Source organism: Dromaius novaehollandiae, chromosome Z, assembly GCF_036370855.1.
Source record: "Dromaius novaehollandiae isolate bDroNov1 chromosome Z, bDroNov1.hap1, whole genome shotgun sequence".
Classification (NCBI taxonomy): Eukaryota; Metazoa; Chordata; class Aves; order Casuariiformes; family Dromaiidae; genus Dromaius; species Dromaius novaehollandiae.
This window is the reverse complement of record NC_088132.1, coordinates 43,249,874-43,273,360: the sequence shown is the minus strand read 5'-3', so window position 1 is coordinate 43,273,360 and position 23,487 is coordinate 43,249,874. Positions and strand designations below refer to the sequence as shown.

Here is a 23,487-nt window from a genome sequence, read left to right as displayed (position 1 = left end):
CTCTTTGACTCTGTCCAGCATGAATCATTGATGTAAATTGTTTTGGCTGAAGATATTTAAAAATGCTGTTACCTGTGATGTAAGAGAAGTTTATTTGACTTCAAAATTACTGTTTCTAAAACGAATGCATGTTGCACTGCAGAAGTAGCTCGTCAGAATGACTGGGATGGTATTGTTGCCTGCCATCAAGGATATATAACCTGCACAACATGGAACTATCAGAAGACTTCTATGGGAACCCATAAACTGAGGCCGGAAGCATTTAGCAAAAACAAACCTCTTGATATATATGCAACGGTAATTTATTCATGCCAATGTTTCTTCAGTATTATAGTGTATGCCCTTTTGGTTGTTTGTACAGAAGCAGTATTTAGATTGAGAAAGTACTAGCTAGAGGTGTTTAATTTAGTTGCTTTGCAAAATTCTTTTTTGTGAGCTCTGTGTGTCCTACTTACTTTTTTGTAATGCAAATGGTTTTAAGAAAAATGCCAAATGTGCGTTTTTCCTTAAACATTCAGGTGAACTACAGGTTCTGTTTTCTGATTCAGTTACTTTAATTTCTTTTAATGGTGTTGAGTTGATTATATGCTTCTGATGGTAAACTCTCATACTTGCTCTGTGAAAGCAAATTGTTGAAGATACTTTCTTTTTAAATAGAAAAAGTGTATTTTCAAATTGCAGGCAGGAAGTTCCCTTTAAAATGTCTTGCAACTTAAGCTGCACAGAGTGAAAGTCAAGCACTCTGTGACAGAGCTATAAATGTTTACTGTGGCTTAAGAGCTTGCAGCACGAGTAGTTACTGTGGCATAGCTGTTGTGCTATGAGTTCATAATAGTACTTCATCTTGTGATAACTTTTTTATCTTATCTTACACTTAGCAGTTTGTGGTAGATGCATGAGTTCTGTTGCAAATATGTGGTTTCTCTTAACAGATCCTTTGGACTTTACCTTTTCAAAGACATTTAGACCATTATTTCTCTGTTTCTTAGAACTTAAGCTCTGTGTGAACTTGCACTGTTTTAGTGCCGTTGGCAATACTGGCATTTAAGGGGAGTGGTAGCAGGCATGTTTGGCTTTCATCCTAGAGATTGAATTCACAGATGTTTTAATAATATAGGTTACTTATTTAAGTTAGTGTTTGTGCTGTTTGGTATGACTTATGACAGGAAATGGATGTCACTAAGTCAGAATTTCATTATTTATCCTTGTAAGCATGTGCTGTCTCATTTATTATTTGTTGCCAGTTTGCTTATTTTGAGATCTCCTTTCTCTGCTTTTTTGAGATGGTAAGCTGTTGTTTATTCTGTGCAGCTTTGCTTTGAGAATTTTAATGAAAATGTTTTAAAAACTTGCATTCCTAGGATAAACTATGTATCTTCTAACAACTTAACTAGTGAGGTATGTGCTTTGCAAATTTTTTTTCATGTTTGCTTGTCTTTTTCCCCTTGAAAGGCAGTTGATATTACCACATGTGGAAACTTTGCTGTAATTGGGATGTCAACAGGGCAGGTAGATATGTATAACATGCAGTCTGGCATTCACAGAGGGAGTTATGGCAAAGAAAGAGGTAAGAATTGCTACACTTTTAAAAATATCACCTTTTAGCAGAACAGCAACAAATTAGTATTCTGTCATCTTAGAGATTTAACAGTTTGAGCTGAATTCAGGAATCTTACTTTTCAGTTTCTGTATTGCCCTACACTGTCCTTTCCTATGCTGTCATCAGAACTAATGTGAAACCTACTCTGAAGGGAAGGATCTGTGCTAGGTTTGATAGTTCTGATGTTGACATCTATTTAGTTTTAATCAACACAAATTTGTCAGTTACCAACATGGTTAGCACGAAAACGAGATTCTCTGGCCTCAGCTATTCTCGAGACCATCACATCTCCAGTACTTGGTGGCTTCTTATAGTGTTCTCTCTCTGAGATAAATTTTTCCATCTGTTTTGTGCTCCCTGCTTGAAAATTAAGGAATACTTTCATGTATGGGAATGCTTTCATGCATCATAAGCAAGTTGAGTTCTTTGCAGCTGGGTAATTAAATAATAGTATATGCAAATGCAGGAGTTCAAAATGAGTGATGGTGTTCAAGCTTTTCCTTTGAACAATTGTGCGTATATGTATTTCATGTTATGTATCCTTGTGTGGTATATTTGCTGCTGCTTTGTAAGTCTTGTACAGTGCTTACTTGCAAGCAACTTATTTTGTGGATTTGGTTTCTCTGCTAATGAAATAAACTTATAATATTGAAGCAGAGTTATCAGGTGGCTTTGGAATTTTTTGTCACATGCTTACTGCTCATTTAGTATATGTAGTATACATACAGAATAGTGTGATTGAAATACAACTTCTTTTACCTTGATCTGTAGCACATGAAGGGGCCATTAGAGGGGTAGCAGTGGATGGATTAAACCAGCTGACAATCACGGCTGGAAGAGAAGGATTAATTAAATTTTGGAAATTCAAAACTAAAGACCTAGTTCACTCTACTGATCTCTCTTCTTCTCCAAGTGGAATTCTGCTTCACAGAGATAGGTAAGAAACAAAAGCTATTTCATATGCAAATTTTTTGGCTGTAAGTGTTTAAGCCTAGGATGACAACCAAAGATACTAACAGAGCCTAAATTTCTGATCCTTTGAAGTACAACTGTCTTCTACTTGCACAAGAAATTTTATTAGGCTGAAGAAATACAATCCTGTTTCTCTGAGATTATCTCAGGCTAATTTTTTTTTTTTTGAGCAAGGTTAGGATGTCGTTTTCATTTGTCTTTGAGTGTTCATTGTCAATTGTGCTATTGGTTTTTGGCAGCGGTATTCTGGGAATTGCCTTTGATGACTTCAGTATTAGTATTTTGGATATAGAAACCAGGAAGATTGTCAGGAGATTCTCAGGACACCATGGACGAATTAATGACATGGTAATTGTTAACTTATTTTCCACAACAGAAGGTGACATATACAAATACTTAATTATTTTTAAAGATGATAAATTTGCATATATTAATTCATTGAGTGTTATGTTCAGCTACGAACAGTAAAAGTATATGTCAACTCTATAGGAGCTGCGGTCATGTTAGTTTGCAACTTAAAACATACAGTGTTCAAAAGATCATATATTTTTAGCATGCTTTGGGATTTTATTATAGTTTTGTGACAAGCTATAATTTTGGGTTTAACAGAAAAACATAAGTATTAGGAACACTGAAAGTCACATTGTAAAAGATGACTTTCAGTCACCAAAAGTCACAAAAGTGACTTTCAGTCACCAAAAGTCAGGTGTAAAGCTGTGCAAGAGTCTTAAACTCTTTATGTGGACAAAACATGTCCATTAAATACAAGATATAAACAGGTCTGAAGTTATGTAACACACTTGTGTTCCTTACTTTACATCTTGTGAAATAGCACTTTGCAGTGGTCATTGAAATACTGTGTATTTACTTAATACTCTGATTTATAGCTTCTAGCTTAATTCTCAGTACTAGGAAATGAGTATTTATTTGGGGGTTTTTTTGTTTGTATGTTTGTTTTCAGTTTTATGCTCTGTGGCTTTAATCATAAGTGTATACGCGAGGCCCAAAATGAGTTCCCTAGAGCCGTATGCAACTCTTGTCAGTATATGCAGACTTATTCTGGAATAGCTTATATTTTTGACCTTTTTATCTCTCTTTGTAAGAATTTGTCAGATTTCTTTTTATGACCATTCATTTCATCCTGATCTTAGAGAGCAATCTAATCTTGAACGGTGTAAAACAAGACCTATTGTATAGACCGACTTGTCAGTTTTGCCTTTAAATTGAGTATTTTTTTATAGACTTTCAGTCCTGATGGTCGTTGGCTAATAACTTCATCAATGGACTGTACCATTAAGACTTGGGACCTTCCTTCTGGATGGTGAGTCAGTTTAAAAAGCTATAGCAGACAGTTATGTGAATTCCCATTCTGCTTAAGTGGTGAAAAGCCCCCTGGCTTTATTATCTGTCGTGAACCTGTACTATACGAAATTTGAAGTTGCATGTGCCCAGTGTTGTGTGATGCTAGCAATATGAGCTTTTCACTGAGAACAGAAAATCTTAGAGAAGCGGTGTCCTGAAGATCTGATGATAAAATATGGAGTGAAAGTGTGGATTCATTCTTAAGTGAGAAGCAGCACTGTAATAGAAATGGCAAGAGGTAACTTAAAATGAATGCTTTGTGATATGCTGAAGTGTTAATCCAGTTGTTTTGTAAACAGAAAAATACAAATCCTCTTCCCAATTCCATTCATATTAGCCACACAACAAGGTTTTAGTTCAGTTATATTTTTAATTTGTGCTTGCTTGTAACTGCCAAAAAATGATGCTGTTTGATCAACTCTGAGGAGTCTTCTCTCAGAATGAAAAGTTGGCCAAGTGCACAACGTTGTTCAGGAGCCCAGAAAAAATAGGCAAAAAAGTAACTTCACATTTGCTGCATGCATTCTTTTAGCAGCACATCAGATTGATTCTTTATAATTTAAAGTAGTGGCATTCAGAGCGCAGCTCTAGTGATATCTGGGACTGCGTGGTTTCATTTGAATTGATTAATTTTGTTGATGTGGTTTGGCAAGTAATTTTGCATACTATGACAGCTTTCATTTTACTACAAAATGTGTGTTGTATCTCAACTAGCAATTGACCTATTTTTACATGATGCATGACACTAGTCTGAAATGGGACAGGTTGGAAGGAGACTGTCATCTGGCCAGTATGAATGGGGGCAGAATTAACACTCCATTAGGGCTTCTGTGTATTTGTTAACACATTTTTCATTTTCCTTTGTTTCACTCTTGAATTTTCTTTTTGTGGAGGCTTGGTTTGTCTTTGTTATTTTGTTGTTTGAGCGTTATCCTTATGTCAGAGCAATTCCTGTAACGTGTATCCAATAGTATTATCAAACTCTTATGAGCAATGATCTCATAAATCACTTTTTAAAACAAATCGAAAGCATTTTTTGAGGTTCAAATACCAAGATCAGGTCAAAATAAATAGTGTAAACCTGTTACGAGAAGTAAGGTTTATATTAAGGTTATTTAAAGAAGCTAAGTAGAAACTAAATTAGTCCAACAAATGCTTATGTTCATTTTCTAAGGAAGCTAGGACTACAGCTCTAGGAAGTTAGCTCTAAAATAAAGTTAAAATTCCTTGTCTTTTTTCATTCATATTTTGACTTGAGTTTTCGTGTTGGTCGAGTAAGAAAAGAAACTGAGTATTGGATGTAGCGTTACTGTTCATCTATGTTATATTTAAGTTTTTGACAGGGCATTCCTACCAGTGTGCATGGTACAAAACACACAGTTGAAGAGAAAATTGGCACAAACGTTATGATATTTGCGTAGATGATTTGCTTCTGAGTTTCCTTTCCACATTTGCTTAAGTATTTGTCTCCTAAATGTTAAAAATGTCTTCCTGAAAAGAATGTCTTCTGTTTTCTTAAAAATGCATGTCAGTATGTTTGCAGCAGGAGAAAACTTGAATTCTTGTTCTTTAAGGGGGTGTTACATAAACACTCTTAAAACTAGATTATGAAAGTTGTTCATTTAGCACCCAAAAATAGGTGAAGATGCAATTAAAGTTGCTGGGCAACATATTCTCTTTCCTGCTTTATTTGTGCATATTATAATGCAGTCTTCAGTTACATGATGACATACGTTTTCCTTCCAGCAGTACACCTCGTTCTGTGTATGAGATGAACAGTACTAAGGGGAGAAAAAAGTAGTTGGTTCAGTATATCAGTTTATCTCTTTGACCCTTTTCCCTCTGACTTTCCAATTATAACATTTTTCTCTTTTTCATTACTACCTGAATGGTAACATTAAATTCACTAACAAACAGTGACAATAGCACTGGAATGTGCAGAAATGGAGTACTGCCAATTCACGGACTAATAACTGATGCAGAGTAGTTCAAATATTCGAAATTTCCTCTGATGCTGACTGTGAGTTATCAGTTAGTTGAAAAACAGAAGTAGGGTTTTTTGAAGTCTCTTTCATCTATAGTGACAACTGCTGTCTTTTGCAATTTTGAATGATCAGTTATTACAAAAAATGAATCCAAGGATTGTGAAGCTGAATATTAACAGAGAATGCTGTGGTATCTGTCTTTATAAAACCTTTTGGTTCGTGCGTTGGATGGAAATCTTGAGACAGAGTTAAGAAAGAAACCTGTTGCCGTTCAGATGCCCTTGTAGTGAGATCAGACTTCCGGGAGTTTCATATTTTATACTTTCCGTGGTCCTATTTATGCAGTAAGGCAGGAAGTGTAAAGATGAATGTCTTCAGTCCAGGCAGGATTCATTTAGCAATTACTGTTCGTTTTGTGTGAGAATCACAGGCGTGTGTATCATTGTCCTTCCATGATTTTTTTTAAGTCTATAATTCTGATCATAATCTAAAATCAGTAAGTAGGAAAAGTTGATGTAATTCAACTTTTAATTTTGTGTTGCATTTGTTCTTCATGGTTACTTTATTGAACGATAATTCTCAATTACTGATAATAAGTTAAAAAGATGGATTTGCAACACAAACAGTCCTTATGGTAAATTTTTTAGTCAGAATGCACTATATTAATGCATGTTCAGGCATTTATGGGTTTAGTGTTCTTTTATTTATGTTGGAAGTGGTGAATTATGTGGTTCTCACTTACCTGATTGACTCTTAACTTGTAATTTGTGTCTAACAGCATTCAAAAGGAATTAAAAAAAAAAAAATCCATTCAGTGCACAAAAATGGAATTTTTAACTTCATTTGTCAAATCTTCATAAAATTACTGAATGCCTTAAAAATATATGCTCACAAGATTTACATTTTAAACGGCTTTATGAAATTAACATTTTCCTGTAGTTTGTGAACAGAATAAGTCGTTATTGCTGTGTCCTCCATAATTGTTGCATTAACTGCAGTGAGCCCTTCTCACTTTACTTTTGATTTCAGTCTGTAAATAAGAACAAAGCATTCATACTCTCCATTAAGTTTTTCCTGTTTCTGTCAATGAACTGGTCATCTAACTCAACTACTTTTAAGATTTGAAGTAACTGAAATGTATGTGTCAGCAAGTGACAAGCAGTGCTAAGAGCCAGGACTTGGATGGAGGTCTCCTGCAGTTTGCATCACCCAGGACTTCTGACAAGGGCTAGAACTCAAAAGTGACCCATTATTACACAATAGCCACAGACTTCAATATATTTTACATTTCTTTTTATGTGATATTTTCTCTTTTTTTGAAGTAGTAAAAGGAGTGATCAGGGAATGGTATATCATGCTGGAGATGCCAGCTTGATGTACGCCAAGACAAACTGTTGCAGATAATCAGATTTTGCAGGGTACAGTTCATTCTGCACTTTAGGAACACTCTTAACCAAGTGTGTATGAAGTATCTTGAGGAAGCTGACAACTAATGATAGAGAATTAAAAGATGAGGTCAGAACAGCCTGCGGCTGATTGGAAGTGTAAAATCTATTGCCACTAAAAAGGTTAGTGTTAGGCCTGAGGAGCTGAAAGTGGACAGATGGCTCATCATATTTTCCACAAAACATCCCTGTCTAAGGAGGTAGCATGAATGTACCAGCTCTAGCTGATTTTAGAGCGTTCTAGAGAAGTTAGTGAGTGGTTGGTTGGCCAGTGTCATTCGTTCATTAAGTTCATATATGTAGTATTTGAACACTTTTAATAGTCTAGTTTGCTTATATGCTTCCAGTGTTTTGCTTGCATTCAGTGGTGGTTATGATGTAATTTCTGTGTTGTATTTTCTCTCCTTAGCCTCATAGATTGTTTTTTGCTAGACTCTGCAGCTGTGAGCATTACCATGTCTCCTACAGGAGATTTTTTAGCTTCATCACATGTGGATGAGCTTGGGATTTATTTGTGGTGAGTATGTAATACATCTATTTCTATACAGAATTTATGAGATGGAGAATAATTCTTATAATCAACTCAATGGCAAATACAGAATCCGTTCTGTAAAGTATTACCCTCTAGAGTTTTGTCTTCTCTGTTTCTATATGACTGAGATACTGTCTGCTGTTCTGATCTGTAAACCTTGAAATCTCTTATGATTAGGACTTTTTCTCATAATAACTGAACCCTTTTTTCTAAATGCTTCTCTCTTACTCTAAAGAATTCCTATTATATCACTACTAATTTTTTTTTGTTCCACTCTATTAATAATTTTTGCCCTTCAAAATGTTTGTCAGTCATATAGTGTCACCTTCTGAAGACTCCTCTTTTTGTCCTGCTATACAACGTTGTGTGAGACTTCTGAGTACAATTTGGAAATTGTGATTATTTCTGTTTAATGATCAACATAGGTGTAAACAAAATGCATTTTAATTCAATCTACTGATATGGCTTTGAGGCAAATGACTGGTTAGGTCTAGGACTGAAGTAATGCACATGATTTAATTGGTCTGATCTTGTTCCTTGTAGTAGGTAGATTTTTTTCAGTTTACAGTTGTTGGCAGTGGTTTAACTTTCGGAGTGTTCAGTTGTTAGACTTTTCTATGCTTAAGTAAAATGTGCTTCCTTGTCCATAAGACAAATGGTTTTAGCTAGCCCTGGTTAATATTGACAAAAAGTCATCTGGCGACAGGATTTGTGTGCATCCTCTTTACAGATAACTTCTTTGTGGTTCCAAACTGCAAGAAAGTTTTCCAAGAGTACCTCTCTGAAATTCTGTGAAAGAAGAATAAATCATTTTTATTTGCATAATGCGTTGTTTATATTGAGTATACAGCAAACTTTTTTGGTAGATAATTTTGTGATTTCAAATACGTAAACTAGTTGAAGTAATCTTGCTTCATAGTGACTTAAGTATTAAAGGCTTTTGACAGTAATACTTAAGCATAACTTCCACGTTTCAGATTTTTAGAAAACTTATATTATCACATTTCATTTCTTGTTTACCTTGTAGATGAGGAAACCTAATTTTGAATAGAACCTGGTGATTTGTCATAGTGTGGTAGTAACAGATTGCAGTAAAATCCTGTCAAAAATATTTTCTCCTGTTCACCTAAAAATTAGTTTTAAAACATCTGTCTTATTTTTCAGGTCAAACCGTTCTCTGTATTCACTCGTCTCTTTACGGCCCCTTCCAGCAGATTACGAACCTTCTATGGTAATGCTTCCTGGAACTTGCCCTGTGCAAGGTAATCTTCAGATGAAAAGAGCGTTTTCAATTTGGTATTGGATTTCTAATCAAAGACACTGTAGCTTCCTCAGTGAAAACTCAGCGGCAGGGATTGTTGTTTGTTCTCCTTTCCCCCAGCTTTTTTGCCTGCATATATTCCATAGGAGTTTTAGTGCTGGGTACTGTCATGGTGGCAAGAGAACTGGGTTCAGCCTGTCTAGCATGTATCCTTGTTGGATTCCTAGTGGGAAAAAGGCCTAAATTGCATTTCTAATACAGTTAATAGAGAGAAATAGTTGCGCTTCTGAAAGCCTCTAGAGGGAGATCTTGTCTGCTCAAGTCTAGCAGCTCTCTTAAGGCAAGTGCCTATGTTTAGATCTCTCTGGAGAAGGAGAGACACCACCAGCTCCCTGTGTTGGCCGTGAGGAAGTTACTCAGCCATGACTGCTTTGTTAAGCATATACTTAATTCAGGTCCTTAAATTAAGGAGACAGGATTTCATCCCAAAACTTTGAATGTTCTAATCCTGTAAGCGGTGTCTGGTTCTGGCTGAACATGTGAATTCACTTCCTGTCTTCAGCAAATGTCGGGCTTCTGTTTGGCTGCGCTAAGCTTTTAATGTTTCAAGTTTCTTTGGCTTTAGGCTTTTCTATGACATTCATAGTTTCAGCCATGGTTAATACTAATGAATTTTGAAAATAGGAAGGGGAAAGTGAAAGTAGTCAAGACCACATAGAAGTCTAGAGCAGACCTAAGGACGGAACCCAGATTTTTACTGTGTGATGTTCTGCTTTACAATTAAGACTTTCTCCATTTTTATGTGCAGCTTCAGTCATACCTGTGAACAGGTTATGAATATTGTGCACATTTAAATGCAAAGATTCTCCAAATTTGTTACTCAGAACTGAGATCACTGTATGCATATTTTAAAATAATTAGTTAACAAAAAAATTTTAAAAGTATTCTATTATTCTTCCTGTTCAACTTAAATAAATTACTTCATCAAGTTAATAAAGACTGTTTCTGTAGCTTGTCAGCTATATGTTGTGGTAGCACCAATTTGTATGGATGTTGTATATACAGATTTTTCAAAAATTGCAAAAGAAATATTCATGTTTTAATTAAAAAGAAAAGAACGTGAAGTGCCTATATTAACAAAAGATACCTGTTCTTGAAAGATGTGGATGCAGCAGGAGCTGAAGAAACGTGTGGTGAAATGATAGAATATGATTCACCTGAGCAATTGGGGGAGCAGCTGGTAACCCTATCCTTATTACCTGAGTCAAGGTGGAAGAGTCTCCTCAATCTTGATATCATCAAGGTAATAATATAGGCACACTGTCACTTACCTAGGGTAGTATTTGGGTTTCAAAGTAGGTTAAATAAACGTTATTTCTCCTGTAATGTAAAACAGACGGTTGTCTTAAATGTTTCTGTGGTGCTCAAGAAATCCTTGAGAAGGAAGGACTGTTTAGTAACTTTTGCATTATTATTTCTGCAAGGCTTAAAATAGCTATCTGAAGGAAGGCATTTTCATGTCAACATAGCTTAATAAGTGTCTGTGAAGCTGTTCTAGGTTATGCTTCCAAACCACTGTCAAGCATTCCCATAACTAAGGGAAGAGGGTGGAAAAAAAATGATCGCATGCAGCCAGATATATTTGCTCTTGCCTATAAGCTGCATTTATTTGTTCAAGGCTTGATCCCACCTTTCTTGTGTTGTTTAAGATTTTGCAGTAGAAGACTGTTGCTTTTCACAATTTCTGGGATTGGGGTGGGGAGTTGTTCAATTAAATGTCTTCATATTAAGTGGTAAAATGTTTTTCCTATCTCTTTACTTTTCAGTCAGACCTTATAATTTTCGCAATAAGGATTTTAAAAATAATTCTTCTAACAAAAAAACCTCCCAATTGTTCTTACTATGATAATGACTTTAATTCAAATATCTAATTAACAGAAGAAGAATAAACCAAGAGAGCCACCAAAAGTTTCCAAGTCAGCCCCTTTCTTCATTCCAACAGTTCCTGGTCTTGTACCACGATACGCTGCTCCAGAGCAAGAAAATGATACACAGGTAAAAACATGACCGAATATAATACTGCATACTTTGTGTCTTCTTCCAAGCAAATCTTAAATATGCTTTTTAGTCTTCTGAGACAATGCCAATTTTAATGCTTTCTTTCTTCAAATCTCTTTTCCTATCAGTAGGAAAATAATCTAATTGATATGTAAAAATATGTTTGCATATTCATGTACACTCTCTTATAATTTCACGGTCTAGTCAAAGGTAGTAAACCTTGGAGTACTGGCACAGAAATCTGATTTCTACATTCATCTTGAAGAAGCCCTGAGCACTAATGAATGTAAGTTAACAAGATATTTCACTGAAAATGTACAAGCTACTAATATTTTGACAAATGTTTGTTTTTTAAAGGCAGAATTGATAAGGAATGTGAGGGAAAGATCTGCATAGTACAGTAGCAGAGGCAAAAAGAATGGCTTGTTATGTGTGGAACTGAATAATGTATAGATAGCCAAACTAGAGCAAAGATCCATTGCTGCCCAGCTTGCCAGCAGTGTGAAGCCCAGCTCAGGCTAAAAACCATATGGGGAAAACGGATAACGTTCCTGAGATTGTTAGACATTCTTGGAGATTGTGATGATCTTGCCCAGAAAAGGTGCTGTGCATTATTTGTAGGGTCAGAAAGGAAGGGAAACATCTGATAAGGCATAAACTGGTGGTCTACTGAAACATGAAAAAGGTAATTTTCCTAGAAAGTTCTGTTTCAAAGGCTATTGCAATAAAATTTCAGGAAAACTTAGAGCTTTAATTGTAATTGCTTTATAATTTAAAGCTTAGGAAGAAATAATTGATTATAATTATAATCTACTGGATTTTTTGACATTCGTTTTGTTTTGAAATTCAGTCTCTTAAGGTGCCTGTGGAGATGAATGTACCTGCTATTTATCTTTGTTTAAATTGCACTTCTACAGAATCAATGAAACTGGGATTTTTGGAAAAGATTGCTAATATTGCTGTCCTGGAAATGTAAATGGGCAGTCACTGGAAGCTTGTGTACAGGCAGTTCTGTTGCAAGTTCTTCTATGCCTTGTTAAAGTGTTTTGAGATGAATAGCTTACTCAACATATTTGCAATATTTGCTATATATTTGCTATATTTGCAATAAAAGCTTGAAGTCCAAGTGAATAGCTTTTTTTTTTTTTTTTTTTTTTTTTTTTTTTTTTTGCTAAGGAGCAATGCAAAACAACAGTATTATATGGTTAGAAATTTTGTACATCTTAAAACACAGAAATAAAAAATGAAAGCGATACATATATGAAGATGTTGCTTGTATTTTTTGGAGCAAACTTATCAACAGAGTAGAGCTGTCTTTTTAGAGATACACTTCTCCGTAGCCTGTGATGAGAAAGTGAAGTAAAGGCAGGAGGCAGGATGGCATTCTGGGTAAAAATAAAAAAATAGGGAAACCATATAGACTTGAGACATATTGTTACCAAATAGTTGCTCAAGAATTTTGAATACTTCTGTCTGTATGAAGGATTTCTAAAGTGCTTTTCTGCAAACATTACTGATAATTTATCCCTCAATACTTTCACATAGATACAGCTCCACTTAATTTACTGAAAGACATGGGACCATCCAATATTGAGGTAGAACTAAGGGGTTTGGCCCCTGAAGGTGGCGGCTCTGTGGAGGTGATGCTAAGCTTTTTGAGAATGATTGGGATGATGCTGAACAAGAAGTACAACTTTGAACTTGCTCAAGCGTACCTTGCACTGTTTTTAAAGGTAATGGTTTTCTATTAGAACTTGGTGTCAGTCTTAAAATGATCTTTGTCCAGTAACAGGATGTAAATTGCCTGTGCAAATTGTCTGCTTTGAAGAGTTATCTTAAATGTTTTTTACTGGAGATGGTTTTAAAACTATTTATTCGATGCATTGGCTAATTTGGGAACTCAGCTGGTCACAGTGAAGAAAAGAAAAAGATAGAAAAAAAAAAAGACTTCTAAAAAATAATGTGGTGAAAAGGACAATACCAGACAGGTTTTATTCTAGTATTCATTACTTATGATTGTTATAATTTTTTGTAACATACCTAACATTCTGAATGATTGTTAATTGATAAGATGTAATTTGCTTCATTTTAAGCAAGAAAATGTTTAATGCATGGTGTTTGGGAAAGTAAAAGAGCCATTTTGTTGGACACACTGGAAGCCTGACTTTTACTTTGCATGTCAGTGGGCTGATTTTGTTTGTTATCTGTTAAGTGTGTGGAAGTTAGGAAGTTACCATGGTGATGTGCAATAGCTGTTACTCTTAGAAAGTAGTTCAGTAGAAGAGTGCAACCTTTCTGGTATGAAAATGTTTACCTGGTGAAGATAGGCTCTACTGTATGAAACTGTAGGAAAAAAATAATTACAGCTTAGTAGGAAAAGTGGTGATAAACATTTGGACACATTTGGTAATGCCTGCTTAATGTAAATTTCTTAATAGTGCTACTGCAGGAATTGGTTTTAAAAACAGAGGGAGTAAAATGCCAGACAAATATGAGTGTATACTTGTCCTTTTTCCTCTCTTGGGGTTAGGCAGAATCTCTTGGGCTGCATCCACATAGCAAGTAGTGCAGACCAATAGGAGTAGATTTGTAAAGTGAAACAGTTAGGACTGTGAGGTCCTGATACCTATAGTGATTTTTTTTTATTATGGACTAGCTCTAGTTCATTAGTAGCCCATTAGTAGCCGAAACCTTAGGTGCTAATGTTCATCTTCAGATTTAGTTTCATACACAAAAATACACTCTTGCTCTGAACTAAAGTGCTAATATAAACTGACCTGTGATACCTGAGCGCAGATATCTTTTGTTGTAGCAAAACTCCTAGATTTAAGTTGCAGCAAAGGAAGTAACTAGTTCATCCATTAAGCAGTTAAAATGTATTGCTTCTATACAAAATTGAGAAGTTTCTTTTCATTATGCTTTGTTCCAGGATTGCAATTTATTCTATAGAGGCATCCTCTCCCTGTATCAGTGTAGAGTGTGCTGACGACATTCTTCTTGCATTATGCAACACTAGTTATTTAAATAATGAACTTCATTGACCTCAGGGCAAGCTTTTAGCCTTCCTAGTCTGAAGAGGAATTCATGATGTTGGTTAGAAAGAGAGGAAAGTTGCTCCCTAGAAAAGTGTGTGATTTAAGATAGGTTCAGCAGCAGAGGTACAACTAGTAAAGCAGTAGTGTATTAAAGACAATTTGCTGCTGTATCCTATGTAATATATATGTGAGAGTAAAATGGTTAAAAAAGACTTCTGGCAAAATGAAGGCAGCATTAAATGGAGGGAATCACTTGCAAGAAAATAATCTTTCCTTCACTGGGGACATTACTGAAAGCAAAGCTGTAGAAATCAATGAGGAAGGTGATACTCTGTTTTGATCATCTGAATTTATTTCACTGACTCCTCCTTTTTATTTTCAGTTGCATCTTAAGATCCTCTCATCAGAGCCAGTGCTACTAGAAGAAATATCCAGATTGTCAACACAGCTCGAGGAAACTTGGATTCATTTACGGACTCTCTTCAATCAGAGTCTGTGTGTCTTAAAATATACGAAAAGTGCATTGCTGTAAAATACATTTTTTAAGGATTTTGTCTGCATAAAAATCCTCTTGGATTAGTAGTACAAGTTATTGCCAAAAACAGTGGATTCCAAGAATTATACTTGGAGTTCTGATGCTGTATTTTATAGTATACAGCAAAGTATTTTATATGGTGCATAACTGAATATTTTAATTCATTTTGGTCTGAGTGAAAGCTAGTATGTGCAAATTAAATGTGCATGTTGTATTTAAAATAGTTTGTTATTAGTGAGCAAACAGTTAAAAGACCGTAGATAATGCAGCTAGCTATCTTATGCTTTCAGGACCAAAAATGTAAATCAGAACAAAGAAATGACTTGCAAAAGAAAAGTAGGAATGTGTTTTCCGTGAGGAGACAGAAACCTATATTGTGCTTAATAAATCAGTGTTGTTGATTTAAAAATAAAACACAAGAAGCAAATGAATTATTAACAAATTATTAATATTGGTTTAAAGCAAGGAATATAAAAATTGCATTCCTCTGACATCAGAGGGCCTTTCATATAAACTGTTTATAAAAGTTAGTTTTCTTCTCTTGCTGGCAGACTGTGTTCACTGTTTTGCCTCAGACCCTTACTTCTAAAAGCAAGGATTTCTAGCTGCGCTACAAATCATGGAAGTAAAATTTTTTTTACAACCAAGTTTTCTTACTTTAATTTTGGAGACTTCGTTTCTGAGGAAAATTAAGGTTGTTTTCCTAAGGAGATAAAAATTGTAGGAATAAAAGTTTTGAGTTGTTGAGAATTTTTTTATTTGAATCGAATGTTATTTTTATGAATTGGTATTTGAAATAATAGGGCTTGGGGAGAGGTTGGGAACTCATGAAAGGAATTATCTTAAAATTTCAATTTTGTTGGTTGAGAATACTGCCTTACAGCAGAAAAATCTGTTGAAAGAGATGCTTACTATATTTCACATGCTGCAGCTAAAGACACTGACTGAGTAACTGATACAAGTGTATGTAATTTTGAATAGAATACTTGAAAGATGGGTTTGCATTTCATGAAAGACTGAAGCAATAATGTGTTGGTTTTGTTACTCTCTCTATGTAATTCTTTTAATGCAGTTGCATCCCGGAACTCTTTTTAGTGAATGGTGTATCCTGGGAGAAATGATCTGCCTACATGTAAATGTAGAGTGTTCAATACTGTCTGAAACAAGCTGCATTTCAGGCTTCCACATGTGGCATTAGATCACCATCATTTGAGTTGCTCAGATTTGCAAGAAAGGTTGTCAGGGATATCAAAGGAGTGCAGAGGTAATGGGAAATCAGCTTTTATAGCTTCTCTGTGTTTTTGTGGCTGTTCTTTATCCATAACTTTGAATCCTGTTAAATATTGAAGAGAAAGGAGAATGCTACAGTTTACACACTGCATCATTCTAGCCAATAAGGATTGAGAATACTGAGTTGGTGGGAATAATGTACCTGAGATTTTTTTATGAAATCTACTAAGCCTTAAGAAAATCCTTTTTACCATAGAATTACTAGCTTCTGGTGATATGGTTCTCAGGAATCATTAATCCAAACTTCTTGAATTGATCTGAACCAGTCCCAAATCTCTCAAGATTGAATGAAGTAAATGTATGATAAGCCTGTGAGCTAATAGGTGGTCCTGTAACAATCAAATTTAGCAAACATTAAAGAATCATTTTTGGAAGTTACTTATATGAATCAACACATCAAAATACATATGGGTATGTAAGTCAGAGTACTACAGTAGTCACAGATTTGCCTCAGTGACAGAAGGGGCAGTTGCAAATTCTACAGAAAAAGAACTTTCCTCCTGAGTCAGAAGAAAGATCTGTCTAGCCTGTTGTCCTGACTCCTGTTGGAGCAAGGAATGGATGCAAAGGATCCAGCAATCAGGTTACGTATGGAGTGATACTTTCCCACACACATCACACCTGCTTTCAGCAGCCAGCTGTTTAGATGCTTTCTGACCCAGCTGTATTCTAACAATTGTGTTTAATGATCTGTGACAGACCTGTTCTCTGCATTCATCTAATCTCTTTTTAGTAACCATTTATACTCTACAGCATCCTGCAATAATGGATCCTACAGTTTAATTAGATGCTAACAGAGAAAATGTATTTCTCTTCATATATACCAGACCTGCTACCTACTAATGTTTTATGCCCCTCCTACTTTTTGAATGTGAGAAACATTTGTTCTCCAACCTCTTCATGCTTCCCTGCCTCTCTGTGACAAAGCAATTGTGAAATGTTTTTCTACTGGTGAAGAAGATACTTGATTCTATTGAGTGTGCACGTGTAATTTCTTTTTCATTGACTAATACCAGAACAATATATTGCCTTGTACATACAGTTCTAAACATTTGGGCCCAAACATAGCTTCTTGGATGTGGAAGTTATTGATTATGGGTGGTAAAACACCATGCAACTGAATTGTTAAAATAGACTTTGCATTTCCCATTAGATCCCATTTTAGGCTATCAGCATTGTAATGGTATATGCTTTCTGGTTTGAGAAGAAAGATTAGGTGGGTCAAAGGATGTAGTTGGTGGTAGTTGGTGTTAAGCCTAGGTTTTCTTCCAAGCAGGACAGCTACTGCTGGCTTTGACTTTATTAGACAATGCCTAGTGTGTTCTAGGCTAGCTCTGCCAAACAACTTGCTAGTAAGATTCTCATTTCTGCTTTGTGCCACAGCACTCCCTCCAGCTTTTTCTGTTATTTGGCTGTGCTTGCCTCTGTTCCTACACTCCGTTTCTACCAGAATTTTTTCTGCCCCTTTGGCTTTTGAGCATGGCTATCCCATTTAGCAATTCCTGTGTGCAGCGGTCTTGTCAAGTTACATCTCAGTTCTTACTCTACTTTCTTTTGACTCTGTGTTGTGCTTTCTGAATTGAGTTGGTACTCATGGTTGTCTTGACAGTAAGCCAGATAGTTGGACTTTGTCCCTGAATTTGATGCTGGATTCTAAGTCTAACAGTGAAGGTTGCTCTGCTCTGAGCCCTAATAAGCCTTCACTGGAATCCTCACTTTTCTTTTTCTTTCAAGTAAAAATAGAGTTGTTATGAGGAAAAACTTGCAAATGCAAAGTGAGAATAAATTGACGCAAATGTTTATGCATTCTCCTGCATCCAGCGTAGATGGATGTACCATGTGTGGAGTACCATGAACCACTTTGTACATCTCAAGGTTGTTAACTGTAGCTTCTTGAAAAGAAATGTTAAGAAAGGTCACAGGTCTGTGCAAATTACTGTAACATTGTCCCAGAGTAAGGAAGCTGGAAGATACTTGTTTGCTTTTTTCTCTCTTCTGTGAAGTAGAAAAGCTGAAACATTTGTTGGCATTTGAGCTCTGTTGCTGAAGGAGTTTAGAATTGTTTATAGATCACCAAGGTATAATAGTTTCTCCTTTTGGCTGTTGACATCAGCAGATGTTTTCTGAACATGGAGTGTTGGTATCAGCTCTTTCCTCAGCACATCACATGATCCAAAGCTTGTGCTGCTTGAGAATTACTTTTTTGGTGAAATGTGATTGGTCTTTAAAAACAACTTACATATTTAGAGATTAGGAATCCAATCAGTGTCTTATGGATGTCAGTGCAAAGAGTCTGCTTGATTTTGGAGGGGTTTGCAGTAAGTGTTAGAGGAAAATAAAATGCCGTCTAAATATCTTTAGCACCTGTGCTTTTCTCTTTGTGAAGCAGTGATATATTAAGGAAAGAGAAGTGACGGATCTAATAGAAACATCCTTCTAACATGCCTATTGCAACCTCCCTAGGAGGATTGAGTGAGCTCCCTGATGCTCTGCTGCATGTCATGGAGCTTTCCTGGCCAGTGCCTGCCTCTGGAAGATTCCTCTTTCCCACTGAGGCGTATGCCGCTAGTTTGCAAAACAGTCCATGAGGGTCAGTAGAGGAACACATGTGTGCCCTTCCTATCCAGTGGGTCAGAGCACTGTTGTGCTGGCTCTGCAAGTGTTCTAGTATACCAATAGTAAGGATCATCCCTCTGAAGGAACAATATACTTTAGAGATTGGCAATTACCAGAAACCAACCAAAGAATAAACCAGAATAAGGTTGAATAAAATAATGTATTTGTAGAATTCCAACTCAGTTGCAACATTTGTAAAGGCTATAAAATGTGAATGGAAATAGAAAGAAAGGTAGCTTTCATCTCATGTTACCCAGTAGCCAGGCTGTTAGCTGCTTTACAGCCACATAGCTGATGATCTAGCTCTTAGTGTCTCTTGAGTGGCCCAGTGTCTTAGAAGAGGGTCTGAATTTAAGGACCTATCCCTTCCTTTGGTGCTCCAAACTCTCCTTGAGGGTTTTTCAGATTCATGTGTCTCAGAAGGATTTTGTAAACAGAGCTCAATAAAAAAATCTCTCCCAATCACTGATGTCCCCTCCTGCTTTGGAGATGTTAGCATCCCTTCAGTGTGAATGGATCTAAAAAGTCATCAGCCTTGTTGTAAAGCAGCATATCCCTTCCTGTCATGTAGAGCAATTTTTAAAGCCTAGGTAAATGTTTTCTCAGTGTCAGGTTACATTTTATGCCATTTAGGTTTGATTACACAAATAGGGTTATGCAGCTGGTTCTCATTTACATTTGAGATTAACCTTTACATTGGCTGATAGCTTTGGGTTGATGAAAGGATGAGGGACAACTGCCCAATTCTATTTGAAGGATACTATTCCAATAGGATCAAAATAAACGTAGGCTATTCTAGCAGTGTTTACATGAGTGTCTTATCCAGATACTTTATTCAAGGTAATATGTCCAGAAATCTTCAGCTCCCTTTAAAGGACAGAGGGGCTCGTTTTGACCCTCTCTGACCCTTATTGAGGATCAGTAATTCAAGTAATTGCTGGGAAGCAGAAGTGCCTGTGAAGCAGCCATGAAGGGAAAAGATGCCTAGGATTCCTGTCTGTTTTTTAAAACTTGCTGAGAGCTCAGGAATGCACAATCCTATTGCAAGAAGATGGATGATTCTTGGCAGAAGGACCACTTGACTACGAAAGAAGCTTCTCGAACTAAGATGAAAAAAGAGCACATGCAGGAGGCAGAAACGAGGACAGACAGCAATGGAGAATTATGAAAGCATTGCTCAAGTATTTAGGGACAAAATCAGAAAGACCAAAACCCCATTAGAGCTAAGACTGGCAAGGAGCATGAACAACAACATGAAGGTATTTTACAGCTATGCTGGTTGCAAAAAGGAAGTTCAGCTAAAACATAGGTGTGTTGATGGTTGAGGAAGAGAAGTCTAGTGGAAAATACAGAGAAGGCTGAAATACCTGATGCCTTTTTTTTGTCTTCAGTCTTCACAGGCAAAGCCTGCTTCTGTTCTCCTGTATGTACCAGCATCCTTTAGGAAAGATAGTAGCAGCCACCAATGAGGGAGCAATGAGTTAGAGAGACTTTAGAGAACTAGGTGTATTCAGATCCATGAGACTGCATAGGATTCACTTAACCATGTTGGAAGAGCTGGCCAATGTGGTAGCACTGCTTGTTGGCTATGAAAAATCATGTTGAATGGGGAGTTCAACACATCTGCCCATGTGACTGGAAGAAGGATGGTATGCCTGTTTTTAAGAAAGAGGAAGAGGAGGATGCAGAGAACTTGGCCCTACCTCCATCTTCAAAACAATTGTGGAGCATGTGCTCTTGGAATCCATCTCCAGACATGCAAAGGACAGGAAGGTGATTCAGAACTACCAGCAGAGATTCATGAGGGCAAAACATGCTTGACCAATTGCATTGCCTTCTAGGATGAAATGGCTGGTCATGTGGATGAAGGAAGAACAGTAAATGTAGTAATACAATTCAGTGCAAATATAGCAGTATTTACTTAATAGTCTTTTATTAAGTATTGCGGTTACTAGGATTAGTCACATGCATGCCGTCAGTTAAGACTTTGCAAAAATCAGTGCTTGTCTGTTGTGCCATGTAACCTATATACTGTCAGTTGGCTTATGGGTGGCATATGGTCTACAGCCTAGAGGTGTGAATTATTTTTGCAATAACTCAGTGTAACTGGCATTACCAAAATGTAGTCAAGTTCTAATAGTGTCCAATGCATTGTTACAGACTGGGATGGATCTTTTCAGGAGGTAGAGATGTACTGCAATTAAATCTCACCTCTTAGTAAGGAAAAGCCTGGGGTGTTATAAAGGGGTCTGTGCAGCCAGAAGTGAGAAAGTCCTTGGGATGAAGATAGACTTCCAGTGCAGTGGTACCTGGCCCAGGACAGGATGTGTTCTCTCACGATGCTGTCCTCTTTGCAGCATCTCCCACTCTAATGAAAATACCAGAGCAGAAAGCGTTCCAGCCAAAAATAGTTTGGGGAGAGAGCAACACAGAGCCTCTGCTCTTTCTACATGGGAGGGGGAATAGGAGACAATGAAGTAAATAGCAGTGATCCTATAGGGAAGCAAGGATCTGTTTGCTGAAAGCCCATTCTGGGAAGAGGCAGGTGTCCACGTTTTCCTCCTGGTCTTCCTTCCTCCCTCCCCCCAGCAGTGAGAGCTGTAGAAGCCCTCCTTTCCTTACTGCAAGGTGTTTGTAAGGTTCTGTCTTTAGTCCTTACGTGGATCTTATTGACAAGTCTGCTTAGACAGGCTCCCAGAGTTCAAAAGTGGCCACAACTGGCTGACATTAAATATCAAGGATACCACCTGCATGTTTTGGGGGTTTTTTTGTTTTTTTGTTTTTTTAATGTTACATGCAAGTTGCAAGATGTCTCTTGGGCTTCTTTAGGGCACCAGAGGGGATTGACTTCTTGGTGAACAGGGGAGTCAAAGCTGGTATTCTATCTCTCAGAGAGCTGTAGCTGTTTTTACGTAAGTTGGGCGATGAGACCACGTATCGTGATTGCTAACGCCAAGATCTTAAGGGGTGACAGAAAGAAATGATGATGATGTAGCAGGCAACTGTGAAGATATTTTCAGAGCATTTACTTGACCAAATTCTGTGGAAACCTTCCAAATGTACTGATTTTTCCTAACAGAAACCTATTGGTGGAGTATACTGCATGTTTCCAAGGGTTGTCAAGACCTGAACACATTGTCCCTACAAAATAGAAGGTTTCTCTACAAAATAGAAGGTTTCTCTACAAAATAGAAGGTTAAGGTAAGATGTTGGTTTTATTTTTTCATTAAAGTATCAGTTTCTATGAGCCTGGAAAAATCGTTAAGCAATCTTATAAATACTTGATTGCATAAATCGTCAAACTAAAGAAAGAAAATATTAAAGTTGTCAATATGAAAGGGAAAAATCAGTTAAATTAGAGGTAGAATATAAAGTGAAACTTCGACCCTAAGGGATAAGGATACTGAAACCAGTATGTCCTAATGAAAGTTTGGTCATGTTAGATTCTCTGTTCCATTTGTATAAGCATATTTCTTGATTGATCCCAGTGCCTGATAGTTTAAATAAATAAATAAATAAATCTTGGTGGTACAATGCATATATGAGAGACAGTTTCAGTGTGACTGAGGGGGTCCTGTTCTTTTGGAATGTGCCATTTCCTTTCATGTTGAAATGAAAGGCTCTGAAAAGTCGTGTAAAGTTTTTCAAGTAGAATCACAGCACAGCTCAGATACGCGTTCTCACCTCTTAGTTATCATCTTCATGTGTTGAAGGAGGAACTCCTGGAGCCCCAGATCATAACAGATATTACCAACAGTCATGAAGTGATATGTCTTTGTCACCTGAACTCCACTTATGTTTCCAGACTAAGAGACACGTTGATAGAGTGCTAAGGTTAGCAGAATTTGTCCTTATAGGTTGATATGCGGCTTACAACATGGAGCATGAGCTCTTTGATATGCCTGGTAAGCATAATTTAAAACATCTGCTTTGGAAAGTTTTCTGTCTTCACTTAATGCAGTGACCGTGGCATCAAATGATAATGTAGGCTGAATATAAGTTCATTTGAATTAATCAAGCAACAGTCATGGTCTGCTGCTTGGGATGGAATGTCGATTTTAAGCTGAAAGGTGATGGTAGAGAAGGAAGCAAGCCCAAACTGTGGTGGGCAAAAGGAGTTTTGGTAGAATATTCTGCTCATTTCAAGTGTGTTCAATCAGCAAGAAAGTGGTAACACAGACCCTTTAGAATACAGCCTCAGTGCTACTCCAGGTTTGTTGTTCTTCTGATTTAACTACAGTTTTACATACTCATTCCAGTCCTAAAAGAGATGCAGTGGTCTAGGTAACTATTAAGCTGTGTTAGCTCTGTGGTTTTAATAACTGACAGCCCTAAGTGAACTGTCAATTAAAATGACAGATTCCCATTGACTGGAGATATCTACAGTGAATCTTTAACCATGAGGAGAAAAAAGTTTCTGTGCTACAAGACAGTCTGCTGAAATAACAAGAAAGAAGTCTTGTTTTTGTAATAAATACTGTGTTATTTTGAAAACAGTTTTGGGGAAAAGCTTTAAATGAGACTTTTGGTAACTTAATGAGGATTGCTAAATAAAGCCCTTGAATTTTAATCATGATTGAGAAAAACATTCAGAAAAGTGAAGTAACCATTTTATGTGCACTGGAGAACATTAAAAGAAATAACCAATTGCCTTTAAATAGAAAGGGAGACTGACAGAATTTTGAGTAATGTTCCTGTCTCTGTTGTTCTACTGGAATGAGACTATCTGGCTGTGGGTTTTGCACAGCTCAGAATAAAAACAGGACTCGCAAAGAAGTAACTGTCGTCTTTCATAA

General features: G+C 36.6%; 1 protein-coding gene across 1 annotated transcript in view; it reads left to right on the top strand.

Annotated features, from left to right (window-relative positions):
• LOC135325094 (WD repeat-containing protein 36-like) overlaps window positions 1–15,535 on the top strand; it is a 32,760-nt gene extending 17,225 nt beyond the window's left edge. Inside the window, exons 12-23 of the mRNA XM_064502581.1 lie at window positions 143–297; window positions 1,453–1,567; window positions 2,372–2,537; window positions 2,812–2,920; window positions 3,814–3,893; window positions 7,774–7,881; window positions 9,061–9,158; window positions 10,318–10,460; window positions 11,096–11,212; window positions 11,420–11,501; window positions 12,761–12,948; window positions 14,633–15,535. Of these exons, the coding sequence (XP_064358651.1) occupies window positions 143–297; window positions 1,453–1,567; window positions 2,372–2,537; window positions 2,812–2,920; window positions 3,814–3,893; window positions 7,774–7,881; window positions 9,061–9,158; window positions 10,318–10,460; window positions 11,096–11,212; window positions 11,420–11,501; window positions 12,761–12,948; window positions 14,633–14,782 (1,511 nt within the window). The 3' untranslated portion in view covers window positions 14,783–15,535. The remainder of the gene's footprint in view (window positions 1–142; window positions 298–1,452; window positions 1,568–2,371; window positions 2,538–2,811; window positions 2,921–3,813; window positions 3,894–7,773; window positions 7,882–9,060; window positions 9,159–10,317; window positions 10,461–11,095; window positions 11,213–11,419; window positions 11,502–12,760; window positions 12,949–14,632) is intronic.
• Window positions 15,536–23,487: the final 7,952 nt, after the last annotated feature.